The sequence below is a fragment of the Gekko japonicus genome, unplaced genomic scaffold (genome assembly GCF_001447785.1).
Source record: "Gekko japonicus isolate JY-2015 unplaced genomic scaffold, Gekko_japonicus_V1.1 scaffold961, whole genome shotgun sequence".
NCBI classification, from domain to species: Eukaryota; Metazoa; Chordata; class Lepidosauria; order Squamata; family Gekkonidae; genus Gekko; species Gekko japonicus.
The window spans coordinates 321,377-334,176 of NW_015175384.1; the positions used below are offsets into that span (position 1 = coordinate 321,377).

At 48.4% G+C, this 12,800-nt stretch overlaps 2 protein-coding genes across 2 annotated transcripts in view; both read left to right on the plus strand.

The window, feature by feature from the left end:
- The window catches only part of LRR1 (leucine rich repeat protein 1), a 15,075-nt gene extending 11,304 nt beyond the window's left edge, over positions 1–3,771 (plus strand). The window contains exon 4 of the mRNA XM_015425612.1: positions 2,740–3,771. Within this exon, the coding sequence (XP_015281098.1) occupies positions 2,740–2,992 (253 nt within the window). The 3' untranslated portion in view covers positions 2,993–3,771. The remainder of the gene's footprint in view (positions 1–2,739) is intronic.
- A 6,306-nt stretch (positions 3,772–10,077) lies between these two features.
- The window catches only part of MGAT2 (mannosyl (alpha-1,6-)-glycoprotein beta-1,2-N-acetylglucosaminyltransferase), a 4,918-nt gene continuing 2,195 nt past the window's right edge, over positions 10,078–12,800 (plus strand). The window contains exons 1-2 of the mRNA XM_015425599.1: positions 10,078–10,083; positions 12,682–12,796. Of these exons, the coding sequence (XP_015281085.1) occupies positions 10,078–10,083; positions 12,682–12,796 (121 nt within the window). The remainder of the gene's footprint in view (positions 10,084–12,681; positions 12,797–12,800) is intronic.

The window sequence follows — 12,800 nt, forward strand, 5'->3', positions numbered from 1 at the left end:
CCACGTGCAGCTGCTGGATGACCTTGGGCAAGCCATGGTTCTATCAGAGCTGTTCTCTCAAGAGCAGTCCTCAAAAGAGCTCTCTCAGCCCCACCTCCCTCACGGGGGGTCTGTTGTGGGGAGGGGAAGGAGTTTGTAAGACGTTCTGAGACTCCGAGTGAAGGGCGGGATATAAATCCAACCTCTCTTTTTCAGTGCTTAGTTCTCATGGCCCTTTCTTACACTCCCAGGGAAATGCCGATCGCCACTCTGGGGTCGGGAAGCCATTTTTCTCCAGGGCCGTTTAGCAGGAGATCCTGGAGGTTTTTTGTCATCTTCTGGGCATGGAGCAGCGGGTCACTGGGGGTGTGGGGGAGGGAGGTGTTTGTGGATTTCCTACATTGTGTGTGTGGGGGGGGGGGGTTGGACCAGATGACCCTGGAGGTCCCTTCCAGCACTAGAATTCTATGATTAAATCCCAAACGAAGACCCTGAGATTTCGGGAGCCAGTAAGAATGTTGGACTTGGACCTGCGACCCAGGTTCAACAGCTGCCTCTGCCATCAGAGCTTACCAGGTGACCTTGGCCAGTCACTCAGCCTAATCGACGTCACAGGCAATGCTCCCTCTAAGCTGTGGAGTCTTGTGTGAGCAAAAATTCTACCTTGTGAGCTCCTGGCATTAAAGCTGTGAGCGAGCGATTTGGCTGCTGCATAAATCAGTTTGCTCTGGAGCCCCATCCTTCCTGAGCTAAGATAAAAATGTGTGAGCCGGAGGCTACAAAACTGTGAGCTAGCTCACACTAACTCAGCTTAGAGGGAACACTGATCACAGGTGGTTGAGAGGATCGAATGGAAGGGAGGAGGAGGAGGAGGAGGGTGTGAGTTGCCTTGAGAGGCGGTGAGGTGTAAACAAATGCATTCTGTTCGGTAGCTGGGTGTGATTAGAGAGGGCACAGCCGGGCCTTTTGTCAGGCTCACGAAGAGGCACGACGGGCAGGTTCCGACCGGCTTCTTTGTTGTGGGCGGGATCCTGGCTGGGGGCCTGATATCCCGTCCTCTTCTTGCCCCTCAACCACCTCCTCCACGGCAACGACAACAACACTGAGTTAAAGCTCGCCTGGGACTTGGGACTTTGGCTCTTTAGGTAATGGCTGGGGCCTCTCCGAGAGCTCTGTTTGAAATAGGTGGAGAGAATCCCAATCCAGCGTTGTCCTTGATCTTGAATTCATTTGGAGTGCAGTAGCCAACCCAGCAGTTCAAAAGCAAGAAATTGCAAGTAGATAAATAGGTACTGCTTTGGCGGGAAAGTAACAGCATTCCGTGCGCCTCGGCATTGAGTCACGTTGGCCACGTGACCACGGTAGAGTCTTCGGACAGCGCTGGCTCTTCGGCTTGGAAATGGAGATGAGCACCGCCCCCTAGAGTTGGATTCGATTGGCTTTCGAGCAAAGGAAGACTTTACCTAACACAATAAGGAAGCCACAGCCTTCAGCTTGCAAGACCTGAGCAAGGTTGATTGATTCAGGTGGGTAGCCGTGTTGGTTTGAAGCGACAGAACAGAGTTTGAGTCCAGTCAGGCACCTTTAAGACCAACAAAGTTTTATTCTGAGCAAGGCTGTTCATCACAGGATGTTTTGGAGGTAGAGATGTAAAATTTCCTTTGAAGCTTGGAAAAAAACCTGTTTTTTCTGTTTTTTCCCCAGAAAAAAATGGAATTTTTCAGAAAAATTGAAAAAAAATGCTACATTAGCACTTTTTCTTTTCTTTTCTAGATTGAAAGTCGTTCTGTTACTTTAGGAACATAAAATATGACTATGGACATTTTTCCTTGGCATGAAATTATCACAACTAGCGTATTAAAAATAGAGTGTATCCAAACAATTATTACAAACAGAATACCCACCCACATGCAGAAACAAAACTGAAACCTTTTTCTTTTCTTGTGACAATAGCACCTCCTAAAGGAAGAAGTGCATCTTGTTCTTGCATTGGAGAGTTCAGTTGGTAACCTAGGACATGCTTTGTCCTCAGTGCACAGAAATTAGATCAATGTGATACCATACGTATTTTTTAGAAATGATTTGGAAAATAGATTTTATTCATCATGTTAAAATAAAACGTTCCATAATCAGTTTTTTTTTCTTTTTTCAATTTTTCCAATTTTTCAGAAAAAAATAAAAAAGGCTTCAGGAAAAAAGTGGGGGGGGGAATCACATCTCTATTTGGAGGTCATTATTTCTTGTGTGTGTGAAGCGCTATCAAGGTGTCCTCTCGTTCACAGCCTTGCTCGGGTCGCACGGAACGCTGTTACCTTCCCACCGAAGTGGTACCTATTTATCTACTTGCAATTTCTTGCTTTCAAACTACTAGGTTGGCAGGATTGTACAGGTTCCCTCTATACCATGTGGCTAATAGCCACTGATGGCCCTCTGCTCCAGATGTTGCTCCAGATGTTTATCTAGGAGAGTTCAGGCTTGATTTGATCTCGAACCCACACATTTGTCTTTTTGGGGGGGGTGTTCCACTGTATCCATAAAGCTCTCCTTCGACACCACTTTTAAATTAATCAGCTTTCTTCACCGTCCAGCTTTCACAGCCTCGCATAGTAGCAGGGAATCGTCATTTCATAGCATCGTCCTAGGTCAGAAGCAACTTGGCAGCATCCGCACGCCACACAGAGCACGTGTAACTGTTTCAGGGAACCGAAGCCGCTCCAGTGCCGCAACTCGTTCACGCCCCCTCCCTGTCTTCTCCCGCAGGATCCCGTACGGCCGCCACGCCCTTCCCTCCCACCTCTGCGACGACCTGGACGTGTCCAAGACCTGCCCGTGTGGCCGCGCCTGCCTCAGCTGCTTCATCCAGATCACCGTGACCATGAACCTCCACAGCGTGGCGCACACGGTGGTGCTGGTGGACAACATGGGCGGCACCGAGGCGCCCACCCTCCGCCACTTCTGTTCCCTGACTTGCTACTCCCAGTTTCTGGACAGGCACCCGCAGGGCGTCCGGTGACCTCACACGCGGGGCTTAGGGAGCTCTGACTTGCCGGGGGGGGGGCGCTTCGCTTCGCCCTGTCTCAAAGCAACTGGGGAAGCGCTGCACAAAGCCCTGCTGTTCCCCGACGTGCCGCAAACTGCCCCTTTTTTAATCGCTCAGCTACAGGAAGGGAATATAAGAGTAGGTTTTGAATAACAGTTTAGTGGGGGCGGCTGCCAATGTCGTCTCCGGTGCTTTTTGTCTCCGGATCAGGGAAGCTCTTTCCACGCTGGGATGATGGGCGGGCGGCTGTGGAGTCTGCTCTTGCGGCCCCGCTCCTTCCTGCTGGCTCTGACTTGAATGGGGGGGCCTCTTCCCCAAGAAACTGCTTTTCTCTTTCCACCGTCTTCCGTATGAATCACGAGTGGCTCCCGCCCACCATCAAACAGTAGCTTGTCTGAAGCGTGCCTTTAGGTGTGGCGAAGAGACGCCGCTCTCCTTGAACCAGCGACTTGCACAAAACAGTATTTTTCTTTAAAAGGACAACTTTTTTCTACCTTATTTCGGGCACGTCTCATATTTCGAAAGGCACATCTCTGGTTACAGGTCGGTCACGTCTGCCACTGCTATGCAATGCCGTCATGTTCTTGAGCAAGTTACTGTAACGGTGGCCGACTTAATCCTAAAGTCCGTTGTCTTGCAGGGACTGAATTCCTGAGCTTGACAGATGGGGGCCTACAGTGCAGGGGTTTTTTCCTAGCAAAAGTGTCAGCTAATAGGTGTTATGAAAAAGGTATGCCCATACGCCACAAACACACAGCTATGGTTTTTTTTAGATATAATTATGTTTCTGTTGATTCCGAAATAAATTTGTTGAATGGAGCTGGTCTGCGTTACTTGTAATGATTTCATGTTTTGGTGTGTGTGTTTCTTTAAATGTTTCGTTTGAATGCAGTACTGTAAGAAGAGTGATAGAGGGAGATAAGTGTGATGTGATTGGCTGATGACTGAGAGTGTGGGAGGAGGGGTGTCTATGAGAGTGATTCTGTGTGTGAAGTTTGAAGAGAGAGCATAGTCTGTGTGACTATGGGAGTTTTGAGTCTATTCTGTGTGAATAAGACAAAGTGTTCAGCCTGTGTGGCTATATAGATGAGAGAGAAATTAGACTGAGTGTCTACACCTGTCAGAGTGGAGTTCTGGGAGTCTGAGAGACTGTTTGTGACACCAAGCTTTGCCAGTTATATTTACAAGTTCCTTTCATTAGCAACAGTTCAAAATAACCAGAACATATTTTGTTTTTTTATTAAATAAATCATTTTTTGTTTAAACTTATTCCAGAAATCATAGTCCTTCCTCAGGGGCACAATAGTCCTCTGAAGTGCCCAGGCCCTGGGTCATTCTACCAAAAGAGAGAGATTTGGAATTTTTAATTCCTGGTGACAGCAGAAATCTACTACGTTTAGATACACAAAGAGTTTTAAAGGTAAAACTGTCTCCCTTATAAGCAAGGACGCCACATTACTAAACACTGAAATGCTTGTGGGAACACATGAAGCTGCCTTATATGGAATCAGACCCTTGGTCCATCGAGGTCAGTACTGTCTGTTCAGACCGGCAGGGGCTCTCCAGGGTCTCAGGATGGGGTCTTTCAGATCATTTATCACCTGGTCTTTTTAGCTGGAGATGCCAGGGATTGAACCTGGGACCTTCCCTGTGCCAAGCAGATGCTCTTCCTCTGAGCCAGTGCCCCTCCCAAAGAACAAAGCTGACTTGGATCGTCAGTCCATCATGGTCAGTACTGCCTGCTCTGGCAACCGCTCTCCAGGGTCTCAGGCAGAGGTCCTTCCCATCACCTCCTGCCTCATCCTTTATGCTGGGGATTGAACCTGGGACCTCAGATGCTCCACCACTGGGCCACAGAGCCCCTTCCTTCACTGTCCTGGACACATGAAGCTGCCTTATATTGACTCAGACCCTTGGTTCATCAAAGGTCAGTACTGTCTAATCAGACTGATAGTGGGTCTCAAGCAGAGGTCTTTCGCATCATTTACCACCTGGTCCTTTCAACTGGAGATGTGGGGGATTGAATCTGGAACCTTCTGCATGTCCAGCAGATGTTCAACCACTGAGCCACAGGCCCTTCCCTGATCATCTTCAAAACATGAAGCTGTCTTGAATTAAGTTAAGATTACTACAAGTCTTTAAAGAAAAAGTAGGGTTTCTGGTACCCGATTGGAAATTATACTATCAAGCGGCAGCACTTTCAAGGGTGAAAGACTGGATTACATTAGAAGACAGAAGACTTTTAAATTTAGAAGGCCACGATCTAATGTTGGGTTGGCATGCCTTTGTTTGGTATCAGAAAAGTGGAAACCATAAATATTTTAAGCAGCACATATTGAGAGCAGCATTAATAAAAGAATGGGAACGAACCTTCAAACTACACTATAAGAAGATTCCAAAATAAGTCTCTCTATTAGAAGCTTTTACAAACCCTTTTACAAATTCAGGAAAGGACAGACATGGAGATATCAAGATTTGCTAAATAATCAAAATAAATTAATTCAACAAGAAAAGCTAAAAGAAAAAGGTATTAACCTGAACTGGTGGGAAAGAGCACAAATAGAGTCCAGATACGTGAAAGAGAAAATGATGGGATTCTATGATGCACCTGTAGAAATAGATAAGATCTGGTGGTGTCTGGATGGGAAATATATTAACTTTGTTATAAAATGTTATTAGATGTGAAAATGCAAGATGAGGCGATTAAAGAAACAATGGTCAAATGGGCACAAAATATAGGCCATAATATACAATTAGAACAATGGGAAAGGGTGTGGAAAGTTAACATAAAGCTTACTAAAGCAGTTTCTTATAAAGAAAATATATATAAAATGTTCTATAGGTGGCATATGACTCCTGAAAACCTAGCGAAATGGTATCCAAATATGTCAAATGTCTGTCGGAAATGTAAAGAAAAAAATTGGTTCTTTTTACCATATGTGGTGGATATTGGGTATGGATACATGAAATACTACAAAAAATACTTAACATGAATGTACCTTTCATACCAGAATTCTTTTTATTAAATATGGTTCCACAAAATGTTAATGTACAGGACATATATATGATTGTACAAATCGTAACAACAGCTAGAATCTTATATGCAAAATGTTGGGGAAAAGAAGAAACACCGTCAAGAGAAGAACTCATTTCCCGACTATTAGATGCAGCAGAAATTGATACATTAACTTTACAATTGCATGAAAAACAAGAATGTGACTTTGAAAGACAATGGGCAAGATTTTACAATTGGATACAAAATTATCTTGGAGAACTTAAACCATGAATCGTAACAAAAAATGTACAGACACAGCGAAAAGGATGTCGAGTCTACAAGTGAATTGTGTTTCAAGTTATTTATTTGTTTGTTTATTTATTCGACTTCTATACCGCTCCTTCCCGCAGGCTCGGGATGTATGATGTATGAGTATAATATCCATCTTGTTTCTATTCTGTTTCTTATGTTGTTTCTTTTCCTTACTTTGTAGTATCTTTCTATGAAACTAATAAAATCTGTTTACATTAAAAAAAAAACATGAAGCTGTCTTATACTGAATTTGACCCTTGGTCCCTCAAGGTCAGTACCATCTAGTCAGACCAGCAGCGACTTTCCGAGTCTTAAGCAGAGGTCTTTCTCATCGCCTACTACCTAGTCCTTAAACTGGAAATGCCATGGGTTGCATCATAAGAACATAAGAGAAGCCATGTTGGATCAGGCCAGGGGCCCATCCAGTCCAACACTCTGTGTCACACAGTGGCCAGAAATACCAGGTGCCATCAGGAGGTCCACCAGCGGGGCCAGAACTCCAGAAGCCCTCCCACTGTTGCCCCCCCAAGCACCAAGAAGACAGACCATCCCTTGCCCCAGACATAAGAACATAAGAGAAGCCGTGTTGGATGAGGCCGATAGCCCATCCAGTCCTACACTCTGTGTCACACAGTGGCCAAAACCCAGAGACCATCAGGAGGTCCACAAGCGGGGCCAGAACTCCAGAAGCCCTCCCACTGTTGCCCCCCCAAGCACCAAGAAGACAGACCATCCCTTGCCCCAGACATAAGAACATAAGAGAAGCCGTGTTGGATGAGGCCAATAGTCCATCCAGTCCTACACTCTGTGTCACACAGTGGCCAAAACCCAGAGACCATCAGGAGGTCCACCAGCGGGGCCAGAACTCCAGAAGCCCTCCCACTGTGGCCCTCCAAACACCAAAAATACAGAGCAGCACTGTCCCAGTGTTCCATCTATACCTTGTGTCTACTGATGAACCTCTGCTCCTTTGTTTCTCCAATCCCCTCTTGAAGCGGTCTATGCTTGTAACCACCACCACCACCACTTCCTGTTGTAGTGAATTCCACTTCGGGCGAAGGAGCACTTCCTTTGATCTGTTCTAAGCCTACACTAAATTTCACCCACGAGTTCTTGTATTGTGAGAAAGGGAGAAAAGCGACTTCTTTGCCTACTTTCTCTATCCCAGTCTGAGAAGTCCGAGACCTCCTGCATGTAACGCGGATGCACCACCACTGAACCACACCCCCTCCACCAACATTTACAAAGATTCCATAGTGATCAGTTATGCTAAAGTTAACTGCTCCATTCGTCCTAACCAGCGCTGTCCCTTGCTGAAAAACTCAGGACTGTGCTTCCCGTGGGGGTTTGCCAGCAAATAATGAGCCCCCCACCCTCCCCCCATTGGTTTTGCAGCTAATAAGTTCTATGGCAAGGGTGTCAAACATGGGGGCCGGATCAGGCCCCTGGAGGGCTTCTATCAGGCCCACAGTGGAACTGGCTGTCTTCTGCTGCTTCTTCCAGTTCTGCTGCTGCTGCGTCATTGTAGGTTTGCAGCTTACAGTTACACACCTGAACAGCATACTCAAGTCTGCAACAGCACAGACATTTTGAGCAAGAGATGTCAGTTATCAGACACTGCTAAATAAACAAAATATTGCAAGAGTGCTAATGTTTTAAATATGTTTTGAAGTTAAAAAAACCCTTTTGTGTTAGTGTCCTTTATAAAGTTTATATCTCCGCTACCGGGCATTACATTTTATGACACACACGGCCCGACCCAACAAGGTCTCATTTATGTCAGATCTGGCCCTCATCACAAATGAGTTTGGCACCCCTGCTGTATGGAAACCGAGAGCAGCTGAAAACAACCAACCTCAACCTTGTTTTGTATGCCTGAAATGTTTACCTGCACTCTGTTGACACAACTGATCCATGTAGTTATGAGGGGTGGGGAGAACCACAGTTGTTAAATGCTGTCACAGATAGCTGGGGGCGGGGGGGACTACTGCATAGATTAAACGGAGGAGCGAATGTGATCAAAGTTGGTAAGTTATAACTCCAGGAGAAAGGGAGTGAGTTAACCTTTTGCAGTTCCGCAGGGGCCTGTGAGACGGAGCTCTTCCACCAGGCTTTCAGCTAAGGAGCTGCCGCCACTATAGAGCCCTGGCTCTTGGCTTTAACATCCAGCAGGAAGGTCTTGAGAAGGATTTTTAGAGAGTGCAATGAAATAAGCCATCTTGAGTAACTATCTTCAGCACTTTAGGAAATTGTATTAATAATGGAATTGTTTTATATGGTTTTATGTGGTTTTAACTGTATTTTTATGTACTGACTGTGAGCCGAAAACTGGAATCAAGAACCAAAAGGGTTCACCCGTTTGGTTCTTGATTCCAGTTTTTGGGTCAGGTTTGTTTCCCCCTCCCTGTGTCTTACTGACTGTGAGCCACCCTGAGCCAGCATTGCGGTGAAGGCGGGGTATCTCCCTTATAAATAAAAGCCGAATGGTGGCGGCACTTCTCTAGAACATTCCACACGCTCCAAAATCAGTTCGCTCTCTGATCTGTCACTCAGAGGGTCTCCCTATCCACTGGCTGCTTTGCCTGAGTCCTGCCCCCAACATTCTAAACATTTTGCTGTTCCTCTCCCCCGCATAGCCAGTCAGAACACAGAGGTTATTTGCATATGCAGCCTCATTGGCCTCTGCCTCGGAACACAGAGGTCGTTTGCATATGTGACTTGATTGGCTTTTGCCTCTAACATTCTAAACAGTTTTGCTGTTCTGAGGTAAAATGTGTCCAATCTCCAGGTGAGGGCTGGAGATCACTCAGAATTACAACTGCTTTCCAGATGGCAGAGATCAGTTCCCCTGGAGAAAATGGTGGGCTCTGTATCCTTATATGCTGCTGAGGCGGCCCCCGTATGACAGCTGTAGCAGTCAGGGCTTCAGAGCACGGGAGAAGCTGCAGGTGTGTGGGGGGGTGGAAAGCTGAAGGGTTAGGGGGAAATAAAGGTAGGTTGATGGTTGGCTTGGAAGGATATAGGGTTGCCAACTCCAGGTGGGAAATCCCTGAAGATGTGGGGGATGGAGCCTGGAGAGGGTGAGGTTTCAGGAGGCATGGGACCTCGGACAGGTACAAAGCCATAGACTCCGCCCTCCAAACCAACAATTCCCTTCTGGGAAACCATCGTTGCCAATCTCCAGGTGAGGGCTGGAGACCACTCAAAATTACAACTGTTCTTTAGGTCGCAGAGATCAGTTCCTCTGGAGAAAATGGTGGACTCATATCATTATACCCTGCTGAGGCTGCCTACGGCCATACCACCCTGAACACGCCCGATCTCGGAAGCTAAGCAGGGTCGGGCCTGGTTAGTACCCTGCTGAGGTTGCCACAGCAAATTGACACTGAATGTCCAAGGCCGGGACTCCCGCCCAGAGCCTATTTCTAGAGGCCGTTGTATTTATTTCCACAACGGGCCTTTTCCCTAGTAAATAAATAAACCTACAGGAGTGAAGGTTGTTCTGCTCTAATGGGTCAGAACTGCATTTAGACAGACTAAAGGGCAGGAGGACATATGTTGTGGCCTTGCTTCTTCCCGGGTAGAGTGAATTGTGCCTGCAACGGTACCAGCACTGAGCAGCAGAGGAGGCCAAACTGGATCCATATTTGTGTGGCTTATCCTGGGTGACTAGTGGAGGTAGGCTTTTATCCACAGCAGTGCAACTGGGGAAACCAAACTGTGGTGTCATTCACATGGCAACACACAGGACATGTCGGTGCGAGGGGGACCTGTTTCCGCAGAGAGAAGAGCAGTCTTCTCCACAGCCTGCGTCACCTTCCATCTCACCTGTGCTTAGCTGTAGACTGGTGTGTTTTGCCTGTAAGGCCTTCTCCAGTTACCTGTTTCCACTCCGGGTGCATCCACGGGGCTTCATCCGCTCTCCGGCTTGGCATGCTGCCCTGTTCCCAGTTGCAAGAATGACCTGCATTACTGACCACCCCAAGCAAAGGCCTGGGTCATCTACTGTCCCTCTTTTTCTTTACCCATCAGTTTATTTGTTCTTTTTTTAAAATGGGGTGGAGTGAAACTTCTCTTTGTCCCTTCATGCTAGAACTTGGGGGCACCCAAACAAGTTGAGGGATAGGTATTATTGGGTGATGAAATGGCGGAGTGGCTACTAGGTTGAGGATGGCTTTCAGGGAGGGCTCTATCTAGGTTCAGGACTGGTCCATCAATGGCTACTGGCCAAGATGGTCCCTCCGTGGCCAGAGTATGTGGGTCTAGCTGGGTCACTTGGTCTGATTCAGTGGGGAAGGTTTGAGGCAGCCTCAGACTGGCTGCTAGGGCTGCCACTCTCCAGGTGGAGCCTGGAGCTCTCCTGGAATGGCAACTGGTCTCCAGGCCACGGAGACCGGCCCCCCTGGAGACAATGGCTGCTTTGGAGGACAGACCCTGGCAACACATCTCCCCCCCCCCCCCCCATGCGCCCCCCTCTCCCACACCCATTGCAGGGTGGCCTCTCTGGCATTAGACCTGACACTAACTCCTGTGGGGCTCGGTGGGCTCTGCTTTCCTCCTTAAAGGACCGGCCCCCGCTTCTTCCCAAAAGGGATCCTTTCAATGCTTTTGAGAAGAAAGGGGGGTGCTCCCCTCTCCCTCCCCTCCTGCAAGATTTAAAGGGTCCTCCAGCTGATCAGTTGGAGACCAGTGTTCCCTCTAAGCCGAGTTAGTGTGAGCTGGCTCACAGTTTTTTAGCCTCTGGCTCAGACATTTTTGCCTTAGCTCAGGAAGGAGGGCTCCAGAGCAACCGGATTTATGCAGTAGCCAAATTGCTCGCTCACAAACAGTGCTAGCTCTAAGCTGTGGCGTCCTGTGAGCAAAAATTTTCCTTTGTGAGCTGCTGGCATTAAAGTGGTGAGCGAGCGATTGGGCTGCTGCATCAATTAGTTTGCTCTGGAGCCCTCCTCCCTGAGCCAAGACAAAAATGTGAGAGCTAGCCCCCAAACTAGGCAAAAAGGATAAAAAAATGTGTTGTTATTCGTCTCTGGACTCTTTGTTAATTGAAGTAAAAGCATTTCTTTATAGAGCTCTTTATATAGATTTGTTGGAGACTAGCAAAAGCATGAAGATTTTTGTACTCACTTAAGGTAGCTAAGTATAAGCTTATATAAATGTTAAGCTAATGGTATGAGCAATGTATATGACCACCATCTCTTCACCCAAAGAGTGATTAACACATGGAATTCACTGCCACAGGAAGTGGTGGCGGCTACGAGCATGGACGGCTTCAAGAGGGAATTAGATAAGCCTATGGAGCAGAGGTCCATCAGTGGCTATTAGCCACAAGGTATAGATAGGGACACTGGGGCAAGGGATGCTCTGTCATCTTGGTGCTTGGGGGGGCAACAGTGGGAGGGCTTCTGGTGTCCTCCTGGCCCCACTGGTGGACCTCAGGATGGCCCCTGGTATTTTTGGCCGCTGTGTGACACAGGGTGTTGGACTGGATGGGCCTTTGGCCTGATCCAACATTGGCCTCTCTTATGTTCTTATCTCTTGGGGTTTTAGAGGTTTTTCTTTACTTTCATCTATAATATGTAGATGCGCCTCCCTGTTTTCTTTGTAGTTTATAGAAAATGCAAATAAAAAAATCCCCCCGGGGGGGGGAGGGGAGGCTAAAATAAAAACAAAAACGTGTGGGCCAGAGGCTAAAAAAACCCGGTGGGCTAGCTCGCACTCCCTCAGCTTAGAGGGAACCCTGCGAGTCACAACTTTCATGCCAGTCGCTCCCCGAGTAGAATTGTTGCTCCCAAGACCCCCCAGCCTGGGGGGAACGCTGGTGGAGACCCCTGCCTCTCCCCCCCTTTCATCACGGCAAACGGCGGCAGCCCCACTCGAAGGAGGAGGAGAAACCTGCCCCACAAGCCACGCAATCCTGGCTCCGTCAGGCCGCCCCGGGGCCCCTCGCCTCTCCAAAGCCCCACATCCCGCGGCTCCGAGGGCCCGACCCGGAGTTGCCACTCCCCCCCCCGTTCGAAAGCAAGAAATTGCAAGTAGATAAATAGGGACCACTTCGGTGGGAAGGGAACAGCGTTCCGTGCGCCTTGGTGTTTAGTCATGCCGGCCACATGACCACGGAAACGTCTTCGGACAGCGCTGGCTCTTCGGCTTGGAAACGGAGACGAGCACCGCAACCCTAGAGTCGGATTCGACTGGCTTTTGAGAAAGGGAAACCTTTACCTTTACCCCACCCCCCGGGGCTGCAGGGGGAGGGCGCCGGAGTGGGGGTTTTTTTTGGGGGGGGCGGGCGGCCTTGGAGGGGAAACCTCTGCAGGCGGAGGAGCAGGGCCGGGCGCCCCCCGCCTCCCGGGTGCAGCGGCAGCAGCGGCAGCAGCCGGTGGCCGCGGCGTTCGCGGCCTCCCTCCGGATCCGGAAGCGGCGCCTGGAGGAGGAGGAGAAGGAGAAGGAGGCGGAGGGGAGGCGGCGCCGTCGTCG